Source organism: Salmo salar, unplaced genomic scaffold (assembly GCF_905237065.1).
Source record: "Salmo salar unplaced genomic scaffold, Ssal_v3.1, whole genome shotgun sequence".
Taxonomy (NCBI): domain Eukaryota; kingdom Metazoa; phylum Chordata; class Actinopteri; order Salmoniformes; family Salmonidae; genus Salmo; species Salmo salar.
In genome coordinates, this window is record NW_025548178.1 from 68715 (window position 1) to 85422 (window position 16708).

At 39.2% G+C, this 16708-nt stretch overlaps 1 protein-coding gene across 3 annotated transcripts; it reads right to left on the bottom strand.

Moving 5' to 3' along the window:
• Nucleotides 1–501: 501 nt before the first annotated feature.
• On the bottom strand, nt 502–14862 carry LOC106565322 (uncharacterized). Of its 3 annotated transcripts, none has more exons than XM_045712000.1 (22): nt 14722–14862; nt 14342–14368; nt 13278–13562; nt 12708–12995; nt 12200–12484; nt 11700–12011; nt 10843–11151; nt 10190–10252; nt 10000–10023; nt 9711–9758; nt 8310–8363; nt 5069–5116; nt 4831–4884; nt 4679–4735; nt 3764–3856; nt 3583–3601; nt 3442–3473; nt 3227–3331; nt 2902–2930; nt 2725–2791; nt 2374–2414; nt 502–2229 (listed from the first exon to the last, which is right to left on the bottom strand). In XM_045712000.1, the coding sequence occupies exons 1-22, from the start codon at nt 14777–14779 to the stop codon at nt 2137–2139; spliced, it is 2391 nt and encodes a 796-aa protein (XP_045567956.1). In that variant the 5' UTR covers nt 14780–14862; the 3' UTR covers nt 502–2136. The 3 variants fall into 3 exon arrangements, with proteins under 3 accessions (XP_045567956.1, XP_045567957.1, XP_045567958.1); XM_045712001.1 differs by having other exon boundaries at nt 8310–8360; nt 14722–14848; XM_045712002.1 differs by lacking the exon at nt 14342–14368 and having other exon boundaries at nt 14722–14838.
• Nucleotides 14863–16708: the final 1846 nt, after the last annotated feature.

Genomic DNA, 16708 nt, shown 5'->3' on the forward strand with positions numbered 1-16708 from the left:
TGTATATGGACTGAAAGAAACGTTTAAGGAAAATAGCACCTTGATCTTCACCAATGGCCAGAAAAAGGTGACATAGACAACAGTACATAGTTGTTGCATTATCTAGAATAATCAAGATCAAAATCAAATCATGTAAAATACTAACAAAGATGAGGGAATGGTAAAAGTCAATTTATTCTGCTTACTTTTTTGTTTTACAGAAGAGAGCATTTCAAACAGAGAAAAAAACATAGAATTTGAATTTGCCAGGTCTTATAGAAGAGGGATTTATTTTTTATTTTATTTTATTTCACATTTATTTAACCAGGTGGGCCAGTTGAGAACAAGTTCTCATTTACAACTGCGACCTGGCCAAGATAAAGCAAAGCAGTGCGACAAAAACAAAAACACAGAGTTACACATAAACAAACGTATAGTCAGTAACACAATAGAAAGATCTATGTACAGTGTGTATGGGAGGTGAGGGGGAGCCACCCCTTTTCAACAAACAAAGCCGTCCCCCATAGCATAATCGACCATCCTGACCGCTGGGCTCAAGTGTGCATCGAAACAGAATATAAGCTCATGTTAACTGGAAACAAATGTAATGAAGTTGTGTTCTCACACCATTTACATCTAAACCACTCCGCAGTCATTAGACTTCAAGGCTAGAATGTGTCCATAACACTGCACATTGATGGAGTGACTGAGGTGCTGAGTAAGTTGAAAGTCAACTGGGAACTTGGGAAATAACAAGTTAACAAGTAAACATGGAGAAATTGGGAGATTTGAATAGCATTTAGGAAATCTATATTTTTCAGTTTTGATGATCTGATGTTGCCAACAATGTAAACATTTTTAAAACCGAAATGTTATATTTTGCAGCTTGTAACAAAGTATGTGGGCAATATCAATATCAATACTTTTGCTACAAGATCAGGTTTTTGGGGTTTGCTAACTTTTGCGCAAAATTGTTAAAATAACATTAGACATTTTCCCCAGATTTTTTGGGTGCATTTTTGGCTTATATTATAAGCAAATTTCAATGCAAGATGAATTTCACCAAGAAAAATGTCTTAGCAATACCACTTTGGATCTTAATAACTTAATTTCAATTAATTTATCTTAATTTCCTATTTACCTGCATTTTGCATTATGTGTGAATATGTTATATATTTATTGATTTTAAATTGTCTGTATCTATCGATTTTGATCACAAATATATTTTATTTAGTAAACTGTATCAAACCGTTATGGAGGGAGACATCACACAGATGACAGAATAGATATAAATACAGTATATATTTACTTGGGAATTTACTTAAAAATGTTTAAAGGGTAGTATGCCCCGGACCCCTCCAAAATCCCCAAATAAAAATACTAACACATTAACAGATATTATGGATAGGCATGTAACACAAGCCAGGTGTCCATGTGTGATACAGTAAATTACGGCAGTTCCAAGCATTTTGGGGGCCCTAAGCGAGACTTGCCCACCTCGCTGACAAAACATTTTAGTGGTCCCGCTCGAGAGAAACATTTGGAGCTTTAAAGATAATGTCTTGCAATTCTACTCATTTTGCCATGGGGCGGAGAAAACTTTGCACGTAATTAAGCACATTTCCTGCAATTCAACTCGTTGTGCCATTGTCGTTGAAATAATAAAATTCTGTTTTAAAGCAAATTTCCTGCAATTCTACACATTTTGGCATGACTTATGCCATGTTCATTTGATATCTGAGTGAGAGTGACTAACAAAATCATTGGGGGCCCCCTGGAGGTCAGGGCCCCTGGGCAGTAATTTGGACATTACTACAAGGCTTAGATAGCTGGTGAGACTAACTTGCCTAGCAATCTATAAAATCTTAGCTGACATGGGATAATTGAGTGACTGTCAGTGACTGACATAACAAGAGGAAAACTGCTGATGCAGAATCACATTTCTAAACTGCACGTTGTGTATTCTACTATCCTACGTTTTTTTGGAGGGGGGAGGGGCCTCTAGCGGCTGCTTACTGTATGTCGCTTATAAATAGAAACGGCACTGCAGTAGATGTATTAGATACTTATTTACAGTAACATGATGTGTGATAAATAAAGGACATCCTGAAAGAAGGAGTATTTCTGTGAGACATACAGAGAGCCAGTGGTGTAGTTTCAGTGTGTCTGCAGAAGACTGTACAACCCATCTGGCTGGGCTGAGGTTGCTGGTCTGTCGGGGATAAAGCTGTATACGTGGTACGTATCAGACTAGAGAAAAGAAACAGACAGTTTAACTTCAGTCCTTTAATTCTACAGTACTGTAAATGTAATGTCATTTAAAAGGATGTAACATCAATCTGAAACTGAGAGCCGTTCACAATCACCAAACACAGTGGGTGATTCTAAACTTACATTGTCGTTTTCAGATGACTTTCCATTTTCTTCAAAAGGACCTGTACAACACAGAAGGAGCCTGAGTGAGTGGTTGTGTGTGTGTGTGTGTGTGTGTGTGTGTGTGTGCACACGTGTCAGTGTGGGTGTGGTTCTGCGTGTCACTTTGCTGTGCTTAATGTCCCTTCACACTTCTACTCCTGACTCAAACCATCCTGTACAGCTCTATTCTCATGCTCTAACACATTATCTTATATACATACATGCTTACTGATATGACTAACTCAGACCAAAATCTAAGCCTAAACAACTTTGAGTCCTATAAAAAGCCCTACCAATATGAATCTATGGGATAGAGTTAAATAGACAAACCTGGTGGTACAGATGTGGATGGTACCGAAGTGATCAGGCTGTAGACCCCTGCATTCTCTGAATCAGCCTGGAGGAAAGAGAGAGAGACAGGTCCTTATTATCCCTCAGACTGTCTGTCTGTCTGTCTGAAAACAAGTATGTATCTATATCCAAGGCTATTATTTTTACTGTACTTACATCTTCATTTGTAGATACCTGCACAGGACCTGTATCTCACAGAGAGAGACAAAGTAAGAGGTTGTGTGTCTGTGTGTGTGTGGGGGGGGGGGGGGTCAGATGAAGTTAAAATAACAGGGCTTGATGTCACTTCACACTTCTCCTCCTGAACTCAAACCACCCTGGAGGCTTACAGCTCTGTTCTCACGCTTTCAAGATGCTCTGACTGAAAAATGTAGGTCAGTATGGTTGGCATTGAGTGATTAAGTGTTATTGTGCTGAGGGTCCCAAATTCACATCCCAGGTCAGGAAGACGGGTATAGAAGACATTCTGTTACAAACTCACCTGAGGGCAAAAACGTGGACGGTACATAAGTGATGAGAGAATAGATCCCAGCATCCCTTGAATCCAACATGCCTGCACTGCTCATAGCTCCCATCACCAAATCACCTACAACAGAAAATAAATAAAAATTAAATTAGAATATGTGTTTGTACATGCATGTGTGTAGTTGTGTTAGTAGTGTGTGCAGTGTTTGATGTATTTTGTTTGGAACATACATTGTCTCTGATCATCCTGTCTGGCTGTAGGTCTGTACAACATAAAAGTATAAGAAGGTTGTGGTAAGAACATCTCATCATGGACAGTACAGAACTAAAGGTTGATACAATCTGCATCATATTCACAAGGGGAATTCTTACCTCTGAGAATTGGTTTTCTCTGAAAAACAAATTAGGCTACATGAATGATGTTGAATATAGCCTACACTACACAATATCACCAAAAGGAGTTGAAAGATTAACCCATGTCAAAGGCACTTACATTAATATGAGAAAGAAAATGTTTGCAAATGATTTGTTATGCAGAATCAGAAGTACTCACTGGTCCTCCTGCAGAGATAGACAGCTGTCAATCCCATCAGGAACACGCCCACTCCAGAAGCCATACCCACTGCTGCCTGCCATAATTGCACCGCTGTTTGGTGACATGATGACATCAGGAGAGGTCATTATCTCTTAATCCAAATGTAAATACTTCAATGGTAGACAGGTGTTAGAATACCACATTATTATTAGTCTTGGTAAACGTTTCCGTTTTCATATATGTGAGAAAAGACAGCTAGTCAGCTAAGCGTTTTACATTTGAGTCTGTGAAGGAAAATGTTGTTTGTGCTTTTCTAATAACCAATTTGACTGGGTTCATGTAAATGACTGATTGATCGTGACTGGGAGGAATCCTCACTATCAGTATAAGCAATTTGGCAGTACGCCAAGAACATTGTTTTGAAAACCGAAAGGCTGTGTATCAGTTTCAAAGTCTCAGCTTGAAGAGAAGAAGCCTCGTGAGGTATTGGTTGGTCACATGCATGAACCAAACGTTAATGATGAATTAATTATAAATAAAGAATAAGCTAAATCTTGCAAATATAACTTGTCTATTTAAGCACTATATAAGAGAACTAATGGGACTTCTCCGGCGGAGCTCCCGACCGATGTTTACTATGGTACATTAAGTTTGTTGGAACCTCTCCAGCTTGTTGATAATAAAGAATGATTCATTTAATATTGACTTCAGGTGTCACTGATGGAAATTTCCACGACTAGTCATTTAGCAGAGGCTCTTATCCAGAGTGACTTACATTAGTGCATTCCTCTTAAGATAGCTTGGTGAGGCAACAACATATCACAATCACAACAAGTACATTTTCCCTCAACAAAGTAGTTATCAGCAAAGTCAGTTCTAGAAGGAAAAGACAAGTGTATTTTTGCTGTGGGATTACTAAATAAGGATACTTACCCAAAACTCTTTTTTGACTGTTTGAATTCACAACGCTTTCTGTGGAGCTTTGACCTCCTGTTCACATACAAGATAGAGACGGTTTGTTAACAGTTAACACACATCACAACTTAGTCAACACCAATAAACAGAAATCGTGTGGCCAGACTCACTCTCAGTTGGACTCTTTGGGGTGTCAGTTGTCAAGGTAGGACTAACAGTCAAATCTGGTGCAAAGCAAAGTCATTGGATCTGGTTATACAATAAGGTATCTTAATGGGATGATTTAATCAATCCAATATCAACCTCTTTTCTAGTAATTAGGCACATTTGTGATGAAAAAAAGAATAGAAATACCTGGGTAAGATAATATAAGTCAATTTTTTTACTAACTAAAGATTACCAACACACCTGATGTAGGATTCACTGCTGTGCTGGGGGCCAAAGGAGAGGTCAAACCTGGTGAGAAGAGATGAGAAGAGAAATGTAAATTTGTTTCAAATAAAATAAAATGGTTTTGTCACATGCGCCGAATACAACAGGTGTTACAATACAACCTTACCATGAAACACTTACTTTCAACAATGCCGTTTTATTAAGTAAGTAAGTAAACAAATAAAATTTTAAAAAGTAACACAATAAAATAACAATAACGAGGCTATATATAGGAGGTCATTCAGGTAATATGTATATGTAGGAAGATGAAAAGTGACTATACATAGGGAATAAACAGCGAGCAGCAGCAGAATAAAAAGGAGGTCAATGCAAATAGTCTGGTTAGTCATTTCATTAACTGTTTAGCAGTCTTATGGCTCGGGGGTAGAAGCTGTTAAGGAGCCTTTTGAACCTAAACTTGGCAATCCTGTACCACTTGCCATGCAGTAGCAGAGAGAACAGTTTATGACTTGGGTGGCTGGAGTCTTTGACAATTTTTAGGGCCTTCCTCTGACCCCACCTGGTATAGATGTCCTGGATGGCAGGAAGCTTGTCCCCAATGATGTACTGGGCCGTACACAGTACCCTCTGAAGTCGGATGCCGAGCAGTTGCCATACCAAGTGGTGATGCAATCAGTCAGGATGCTCTCGATGGTGCAGCTGTATAACTTTTGAGGATCTGATGACCCATGCCAAATCTTTTCAGTCTCCTGAGAGGGGATAGGCATTGTCATGCCTTCTTCACGACTGTCTTGGTGTGTTTGGACCATGTTAGTTTGTTAGTGATGCGGACATCAAGGAAGTTGAAGCTCTCAAACCCGCTCCACTACAGCCCCGTCTATGTGAATGGGGGGCGTGCTGAGGGAGCGCTTGTTGTCCTGGCATCACACTGCCAGGTATCTGACCTCCTCTCTATGGGCTGTCTCATCATTGTCAGTGATCAGGCCTACCACCATTGTGTCGTCGGCAAATTTAATGATGGTGTTGGAGACGTGCATGATCACGCAGTCATGGGTGAACAGGTAGTACACAAGGAGACTTAACACGCACCTCTGATGGGCCCCTGTGTTGAGGATCAATGAGGCAGATTTTGTTGTTGCCTACCCTTACAACCTGGGGGCGGCCCGTCAGGAATTCCAGGATCCAGTTGAAGAGGGAGGATTTTAGGCCCTGGGTACTTAGCTTAGAGATGAGCTTTAAGGGGAACTATGGAGTTGAACGCTGAGCTTTAGTCAACAAACAGCATTCTCATGCAGGTGTTCCTTTTGTTCTGTTGGGAAAAGGCAGTGTGGAGACCAATAGCGATTGCATCATTTGTGGATCTGCTGGGGCGGTATGTGAATTGTAGTGGGTTCTAGAGTTTCTGGGATTATGGTGTTGATGTGAGCCATGACCAACCTTTGAAAGCGCTTCATGGCTACAGATGTGAGTGCTACGAGCCAGAAGTCATTTAGGCAGGTTGCCTTGGCGTTCTTGGGCACAGGGACTATGGGGGTCTGCTTGAAACATGTCGGTATTACAGACTCAGTCAGGGAGAGATTGAAAATGTCCGTGAAGACACTTGCCAGTTGGTCAGTGCATGCTCTCAGCATGTGTCCTGGTAATCTGTCTGGCCCTGCGGCCTTGTGAATGTTGACCTGTTTAAAGGTCTTACTCACATCGGCTAAGAAGAGCGTGATCTCACAGTCGTACGAAACAGCTGGTGATCTCATGCATGGTTTAGCGTTGCTTGCCTTGATGCAAGCATAGAAGGCATTTAGCTCGTTTGGTAGGCTTTCGTCACTGGGCAGCTCACGGTTGGGTTTCCCTTTGTAATCCATAATAGTCTTGCCACATCCGACGAGCATCAGAGCCAGTGTAGTAGGATTCAATCTTAGCCCTGTATTAATGCTTTGCCTGTCTGATCGTTCGTCTGAGGGCATAGCAGGATTTCTTATAAGCATCTGGATAAGTGTCCCTCTACTTGAAAGCGGCAGCTCTATTACAGGATGTTGCCTGTAATCCATGGATTCTGGTTGGCATATGTACGTACAGATGACGTCGGTGATTGATGTGGTATACTCCTCAATGCCATCGGATGAATCCCAAAACATATTCCAGTCTGTGCTATCAAAACAGTCCTGTAGCTTAGCAAGCGTGTCATCTGACCACATCCGTAATGAGCGAGTCACTGGTAAGTCCTGCTTGAGTTTTTGCTTGTTAGCAGGAATCAGGAGGATAGAATTATGGTCAGATTTGCCAAATGGAGGGCGAGGGAGTGATTTGTACACATCTCTGTTTGTGGAGTGAAGGTGGTCTAGAGATTATTTTCTCTGGTTGCACATTTCACATCCTGGTAGAAATTAGGTAAAATGGATTTAAGTTTTCCTGCATTAAAGTCCCCAGCCACTAGGAACGCCGCTTCTGGATGAGCATTCCCTTGTTTGCTTATGGCCTTATACAGCTCGTTGAGTGAGGTCTTAGTGCCTGCATCGGTTTGTGGTGGTAAATAGACAGCTGCAAAAAATATAGATAAACTCTCTTGGTAAATAGTGTGGTCTACAGCTTATCATGAGATATTCTACCTCAGGCGAGCAAAACCTCTAGACTTCCTTAATATTAGAGATTGTGCACCAGTTGTTATTGACAAATAGACACAGACCACCACCCTTCTTCTTACTGGAGGTTTATTGTTCTGTCTTGCCGATGCAGGGAAAACCCAGCCAACTGTATATGATCCATGTCCTCGTTCAGCCATGACTCGGTGAAACATAAGATACGGATGGTAAAGCAGGATTATCCACTTGCAGACGAATTCTCACCAGGCATCAGGATCTGCGGCCCCTGTATCGGCGTCTCCTCTTCATGCGAATGACGGGGCTTTGGGCCTGGTCTGTGAAGAGACGTAAATCTTTCTCCTTCAATTCATTAAAGAAAAATCTTCGCCCAGCGAGGAATCGCTGTTCTGATGTCCAGAAGCTCTTTTCGGTCATAAGAGACGGTGGAAGAAACATTATGTACAAAACAAATTACAAACAACGCAAAAAAACATCCAGAATAGCACAATTGGTTAGGAACCCATAAAACGGCAGCCATCCCCTCCGGCACCATTCATATTTAACACAGGTAGAACAATTTAGCGTACAAGCAGCCATGAATAAGTCTATGAGTAAACCTTTTGGAGCTTTAGTGAATTAGAGTGAACTAACAATGCAATTGCAAAGTAAGGGATACTTACTAGTTGGTCTCACTGTGATGTCAGGGGTCAAAGTAGAAGTAACAGTCGAAACTGCTGGAAAGTAATACAAGTGAATTATGTATCTGATTACACAAGAAGAAAGGTATTCATTATTTCTGATAGAGAACAACACAACTCAGTCAGTAGAAAGATGAAATGTTCACAATTTCATAATTTGGCATATTATTATTAAAACCCAGACCCTTAAAAGCTTATGGTGTACCATGGGATGCCCCGTTAACATCCCACATAATGCTTACATGGATATTCCCTTCATTAACTTCTAGAATAGTCTCTGCCACTTATGATTGCCTGCTGTCTGTTAAATGCTCTACATTGGGTGTCACTCTAGTATGGAACCGTGAAATGCAGGGCTGGGGCACGACCTGAACTGGGATACCGTTTGGGAAAATGTATTTTTTACCTCTAAAAACCCAGCACACCAGCTTACACATTATAAGCTTATACATTGAAGTTATGCAACCACATTTAGACATTTTAAGATGAAGCTGATTCCTACTCCAATATGTGACAGATGTCATATGAATACTGTTGGAACACTAATGTTTTGGGAATGTCCTGTGGTGTCCCAGTTCTGGTCACATGTTTCAGATTTCCTTACAAACATGTGTTTCCCTGTGAAGATCCACCTTTATTTTTGTTGAATGATAACTCTTCATTTGTACTGCAACTGGTTCAGAAAATAATCATTTATGTGGCAGCAAAAAAGTTTATTCTTAGTGGATTACCCCTACAATCCTCTTGCCTCAAACATGGTTATTACATTTTCAAGATATTGGTCGTATAGAGCGATCAGTGGCCATGATAAACAAAGCTCTGGCAAATACTATTGAGGCATGGGATGTATTAACCAAAACTCTATCAGATATCAACACCTCTTGAACAAGCAATGGACCTACATGGTAAGGGAGTTGGGGGACGACATTTTATCTTCTGAGAATAATATAGAATCTTTTTAATTGTAAACTTCACTTCCTTCCTGTAAATGTCTCATTTGTCTGAGAAAAGAAAGTCAGCTAGAGATGGATGCTTAACCAGAACGCTTTCTGTGGAGCTTTGACCTCCTGGGCACACGCAAGAGAGAGACTGTTTAATAACAGTTAACACACAACACAACTTATTACGCCACTAAACTAAAATCATGTGGCCACTTTGGGGTGTCAGTTGTCAAAGTAGAACTAGTAGTTGAACCTGGTGCATAGCAAAGTCATTGGATCTGATTATACAAAAATGAAGATATTTAAATAGGTTTATTTAATTAACGAGATATAAACCTATTTTTTTTAATAAGGGGAAATTGAGAGTAAAAACCTGGGTAAAATAAATCTAGTCTATTTGTTTAGGTCCTATCTGCTAACTACAGAAAGATGACTAACACACCTGATGTAGGATTCACTGCTGTACTGGAGGTCAAAGGAGAGGTCAAACCTGGTGAGAAGAGATTACACAAGAACACACGTAAATTAATTTAAGATCTAAGGTCATTCAAATAGCAGAAAGAGAGAAGTACACGACACATTACCTACATATCAGATGGACTGAAAGTACACAAATCTGGACTGAAATTACAAGCAGCAATGAATGGGTCAATTCATAAGTTGGATGGAGCTTTAGTGAATTAATGTGAACAAAAATATACATGCAAGTTAAAATTAGTGGATCTACTTACTGGAAGTTGCTGTCACTGTGGTGTCTGGGGTCAAAGTAGAAGTAACAGTTGAAACCAGTGGGAAGCAATATGATTACACAAGAATAAGGTATTACATAATGTTGGTCTCTTAATTTTACAGGCCCATAATCTAAACCATTGACTGTACAATTTGTATTTGCAGAGATGGTAATTTAGTGGCCCAACACACCTTCTGTAGGACTCACTGTTGTGCTGGGAGGCAAAGTAGATCTAGGACCTGGAGTCATACCCACTGAGAAAACACATATTAATGAAATTAGCATTTTATTCATGATCGTATTAATGATTATCATGTTGTTGTTGGCCTTTTTAAATTCCTTTATGACTTGTCTTTTCAAAGTGGGCAAAGTAAGACTATAAAAATCACTACGGACAGATTGCTTCTAGTCCTGGTAGATTATATTTCTCCTCATTATAGAGATGATAAGACCAATTCATAATGTGATAAAGTCTTTCAGGACAGATAAGGTGTTGATTGTTGTTGACAGTTTCCTAGAATGAAGTCACCATGTTATCTAACAGCAGAAGTATAACAGCGCATAGATATGATCTAAACACTGAACCAGTTCAACAAAGAATTTAAACTACACAACCTGGGACTCAACACCAGATCAGCCTGGGATCTGGCCCAGAATAAGGCTGTGTGGAGATCCATATGTCAAAGTGCTATGCTCCAAGGAGCGAGCGAAAGTGAGTGAGTGATTGAGTTAGTGGTGGAGGGAGGGTCAGAATTAATATAGTCATATTAAACAAATCAAAGGGAAGTCAGATCAAGAAGACCTGCAGCACTGATAGATTCTTAATGTATAGATAATGACTCACCTGTAAAGCTGTACCCATCACTGCGTGGAGAGAGAGAGTTTGGTCCTGAGCTCACTCTGTAATCACAGCTCACCTCCCTACTCCTCACTGACTGAAGACGTCTGATCAGATCACTCTCAACCACAGAGAATTGACAGAACCAGCATTTGGAATCTGTGTGTTTCGTCTTCCTGATGTGTGCTTTTATAAGATGCTTACTCTGCTCTCCAACATACAGGTTACAGGTGGTGTCATAACTGACAGAGCCAGGAATTAAACAGGTGATGATGAAGTTCTCTTTCAGACTGACTGTAATATTTGGTTTCTGACCTGTTGGGAGAGGACAACGACTTAATGAAGTACAAGGCACACTATTCTGCATATAAAAATATACTGTAGAGCCTACAGTCTTTCACAATGCAAGTTCAAATCATGATGGTCATAAACATAACATGGACTTGTGATTTGTTTAACTATTTTGAATTAACTTGGACTGTGATTTAAAAACATTAATTCAAATTAATTGATTTGTTCAAAATAAGTTAGCAATAAATTAAGCATTTGTCCAATGGGCACAGACGTCAGTTCCACACCTAGTTTTGATTTACATTTGATTGAGTTGACAGCTAATGTGAATTCAAAGAGAAATCAACAACATTTCAGCCATGTCATTGGATTGAGGTTCAAGTTGGGTGAAAAAAAGACAAACATTCCCAAAATTATTTTGGCAAATCCAATACATTATCCACATTGATTTAATGTCATCAGAAGAAAAACTATTTTTTGTTGAAAAGACCGTTTTTGCCCATACTAACAAGTCTGCACTTAAAAAATGTACATATAATACATATTTCTGTATTTTTATGGAAGTATCTTACCTATAATAATGTATTTATCACTGCGGGGAGACAGAGAGTGTGATCCTGTGTTCACTCTATAGTCACAGCTCACATCTCTCTCCAACTGCAGATGCCTGAACAGATCATTCTTGGTAACATTGAAGGTACAGAATAGTTTGGATAATGCTGTGTTAAATGTCCTGACCCAAGCCTCTTTGTAGGCCTGAGTCTGGTCTCCAGTGTACAGGTTACAGCTATGACCATCACTGACAGACTCAGGAAGTACACAAATAATGGTGATGTCATGAGAAGATTCGTCATTGACACTAATGTCTGGTTTCTGCAGTTCACCTGTGAGGAGAACACATCAATAACTGTCCATACTGTAGGTTCATGAGAAAACAAACTTCTTTCTGTACTAGATAACTAAAAGAATAAGAAACAAATCGTTTGTATATGTTAACATGACATTACATATTCCAATCTGATTCCAGTGAGCCAATCAGATCAGTGTATTCATAAAAATAATACTATTTTACCAAGAATAGTGATAGGCGCAGGATGACTGTGCGTCGATGGATAGTGAGTCTCTACTGTGTAATGACATCTCAGTTTGATCTCAGCAGATAAACGTTCACCTGCCCACGAGAGCAGCTCAGCCCCTGTGAGTGACCTCGTACAGGGTGAGGGTTTAGGATCTCTCCCCTCTGTGTAGAAGTAACACCGAGACACAGAGACAGATGGAGGAGTCTGACAGATCAGCTGAACTGAGTCTCTCTCTCTGATGACTGTAGAACTCACTGTCAGCTTGGGCTGAGGGACGTCTGTAATATCAGAATCAGAAAGTAAACCACTTTCAACAGTTTGCTAAAATACATTGCATGAAATAAACCCTCAAATCTAAAAGTGCATAACTTCATCTCTTATTGCTTCAGTCAGTATTTAAAATGTATATTATATAAATAATATACAATAATCCGGTGTGTTAATCTTGGACCAGAATAGAAAAACACTGGGGTATAATAATACATAAACTACCCCGCTTACCCAGGAGAGTGACTGAGACAGGGTCACTGTAAGGAGAGTAGATAGACATCTCTACAGCATAGTAGATACATCTCATGTTGACCTTGGTGGTTGGACCACGACCTGCCCATTCAAGCAGCTTGGTCCCTGTGAGTGACTGTTGACAGGATGTGGTTTGTTGGAGATGTTGTCTTTCCTCTATGTAGAAGTAACACTGAGACACAGAGGTAGATTGAGAAGTGTGACATCTCAGCTGAACTGTGTCTGTATCCCTGATGACTTCAGGACTCACTGTCAACCTGGGAGGGACTGTTAGTTCAGAGAGAAATAGTATGTAAATCTAATATTCAACGGATTACTATGTTCATAAAATCCTCATGTGTAACAGACCTGAGCATTTCAAGAACATGACTCATCACTTCAAATTAATTCTAGATTTTAAAAAGACAGTAAATCCTTTTGTGAAACAGTAAGTCGTTGAAATCAGAATAATATTGTTGCAGGTTAGTGCATTGTTGCCGAATGTATCTCAGAACATGTTAAGATTCAAAAGGAGGGTCATGTTTACAATTATGTAAATAACCTGCTTACCTTGGACAGTGACTGAGCCAGGGTCGCTGTCAGAGGATGGGGAAAAACTACCAATAGCATAGTAGAAACATCTCACATTGACCACAGCAGGTGAACGTTGATCTGACCACGAGAGGAGCTCAGTCCCTGTGAGTGTCTGCCGACAGGATGGTTTAAAGTCTCTTTTCTCAGTGAAGAGATAACACTGAGACACGGAGACGGATGGAGAAGTCTCACAGCTCAGCTGAACTGAGTCGCTCTCTCTGATGAAAGCAGGACTCACTGTCAACCTGGGAAGAGGAGGGCCTGTAAGATCAGAAGAGAGGAGTATTTAAAATGTTTTATTTGTTTTGAAAGATTTACTGACAACCATTCAATTGGATTTAAATATGCATGTCTATTATAAATCAAGTAAATCTATCAACATTTAATGTTTAAAAACAATTATCTTCATGCTTATTGAGACTAAAGGATTTTGATAATAAGGTCCATTCCTTCATATAATTATAATATGTGAAATATATATTGTTTTAAGTAATGGCTTATTACAACATACATAAAAATATTCCAGACTGGGCTGAGGAAGATCTGAGAGGACAGAGGAACTGAGTATTTTGTTACTGGTTTGGGAAATGTACTGTCAGCCGTTAAACATAAAACAATCACACTTTGTTTTTTCAAACCCTAGATCTTTGAGAATAATTCCCAGCGATAGTATGAGAAATAAAGGTGATATAATATATTTTTTCATGCAACGGCTCTTTCCAAAAGACAATAATAACGTATTTCTAGAGGACCAATTGAGCAGTAGAGTGTTTGCAGTGTTTACAGCTATAGACATTTGTTTTTACCCTGAATTTGGACATATACAGTGAACATACTTCTGTAGGTTCACTGTATATGGATTTAAACTGCCAACCTTCAACACTGTATTGTATTAAAAATTTATCCGTAATTCCTTTTGAATTCATAGTGTCAGGTGGATACGTTATCAGCTAATGTTATGTTTGAATGATAAGAATAAATACCATGATTATTATTATATTTTTACTGGGTAACTAAAAACTCATAATAATGATACTGACCTTGGGCTTTGATGGATTGGAAGGTATCTAGAAATTATAAAATAGGTTATCGTCTGACATTCTAAAAAATAAATTCTACATGAGATACCTGAACACTTCACAAAAGTTGGTAAAGTAGCATAACCTACTGTAATGCATTAATGGTGATCAAGCAATGGTCATTCTTATCTGAACAAAATGTAAAATAATGATAGAGAGAAATAAATATGATGACGAATGGAATAAGATACAAGACACTAATCATAGCCATGAGATTCAGAAATATCAAGAGTTCCTAAAGTAAAATAGTAAAAAGTAAGACTAAAAGAGGGGAGAGAAGAAGAGGAATATCCTGTAGCACAAACAGATGATGAAACTGTAGAAATGTAGAAATAACTCACCAAAAAGGAGGACGACCAAGAACAGATGACCAGCCATATCAGGGATGAACAATGCCATTTGTCAGACAGCTACATACTGTTAGTCTGACTTCACAGTAAGGTGTGTGACTGAGTCCGAGGATTGTTTGAATAGAGAAGCAGATGTGGAGCTTGTTCACAGCAAAACCACAGAGAGCAGAAACCTAAACCCCAGACTCATACAGCAAGTGTGAGCTAATGTTGCAGAAGTAAGGGTATCTGAATAATCAGAATAATTTATTGGTCATACACTCTCCTCCATGTGCATTTGGACAGTGAAACCAAAAATATATATTTGACGCTTTACTCCAGTATTTTAGATTTGAGATAGAATGTTTCGTATAAGGTGACAGTACAGAATTTCCCCTTTATTTTAGGATACTTTCATAAAGTTCTCATTCCCCTTGACTTATTATTATAATTATTATTATTATTGTGTTACAGCCTGAATTCAAAATGTATTTAAAAAAAAACATGACTCACCCATCTACACACAATACCCCATTATGACAAACTGAAAACATATTTTTGTAATTTTTGCTAATTTATTGAAAATAAAATACAGAAATATCTCATTTAGATAAGTACTTACACCCCTGAGTCAATACTTTGTATGTCAAGGAACTCCATACATGCAGGAGGGGTGAAGTCAGGCGCAGGAGACCAAGGCACGTGAAAACACGTTTAATAGACACCAGTCCAAAATGCCGAATACAAGGCAGGGAACAATAAATCCAGCAATAGGCAAGAACCCCCAAACCGAGTCGGAACACAGCCCAGGAAACCCGTATGCCAAAATAAATGAACGGCAGAGAAAAACCCAATCCCCAACCTTACAATAGTAGACACAAATAATCCCGCACAATCCCAAACCTAAACAGACAGACTAAATACCCCCACTAACGAACTAACTCAAAACAGGTGCTTACATAAAACAGACATCACCAAATGAAAATGAAAAGGAGATTGGTGGCAGCTAGTAGGCCGGCGACGACGACCGCCGAGCGCCGCCCGAACGGGGAGAGGCGCCACCTTCTGTAGACGTTGTGACATTGAAGAAGCACATTTGGCAGAGATTACAGCTGTGAGTCTTTCTGGGTCTCTAAGTCTCTAAGAGCTTTCCACACCTGGATTGTGCAACATTTGCCCATTTTTCTTTTGCTATTTCTTCTTGATCTATCCTCAGTTTTCTCCTATCACAGCCATTTAACTCTGTAACTGTTTTAAAGTCATGATTGGGCTCATGGTGAAATCTCTGAGCGGGTTTCTTCCTCTCCGGCAACTAAGTTATGAATGATGCCAGTATCCAAAGTGTAATTAATAACTTCACCATGCTCAAAGGGATATTCAGAATGCTTCTTCTTTTTTTACCCATCTGCTGACAAGTGTCCTTCTTTATGAGGCATTAGACAACCTCCCTGGTCTTTGTGGTTGAATCTGTGTTTGAAATTCACTGCTCGACAGACCGACCTTACAGATAATTGAATGTGTGGGGTACAGAGATCAGGTCATTAAAATATCATGTTAAACACTATTTTTGCACACAGAGTCCATGCAACTTATTACGTGACTTGTTAAGCACATTTTTACTCCTGAACATATTTAGGCTTTCCATAACAAAGGGGTTGAATACTTATTGACTCTTTTATTTATTTTTTACATAATTCCACTTTGACATTATGGGGTATTGTGTATAGGCCAGTGACAAAACATCTCAATTTAATCAATTTTAATTTCAGGCTATAACACAACAAAATGTGGAAAAAGTAAAGGACTGTGAATACTTTCTGAAGACAGTGTATGTTTTACCATTTAGAAATAAAAGCATTTTATGTATTTAGTCCCCCCATTTGAAGAAGTCACAAGCATTTGGACAAATTCATGTATAGTGTATTAAAGTGGTCAAACATTTAGTGTTTTGGTACCATATTCCTTGCACGCAATAAATACATCAAGCTTGAAACTCAAC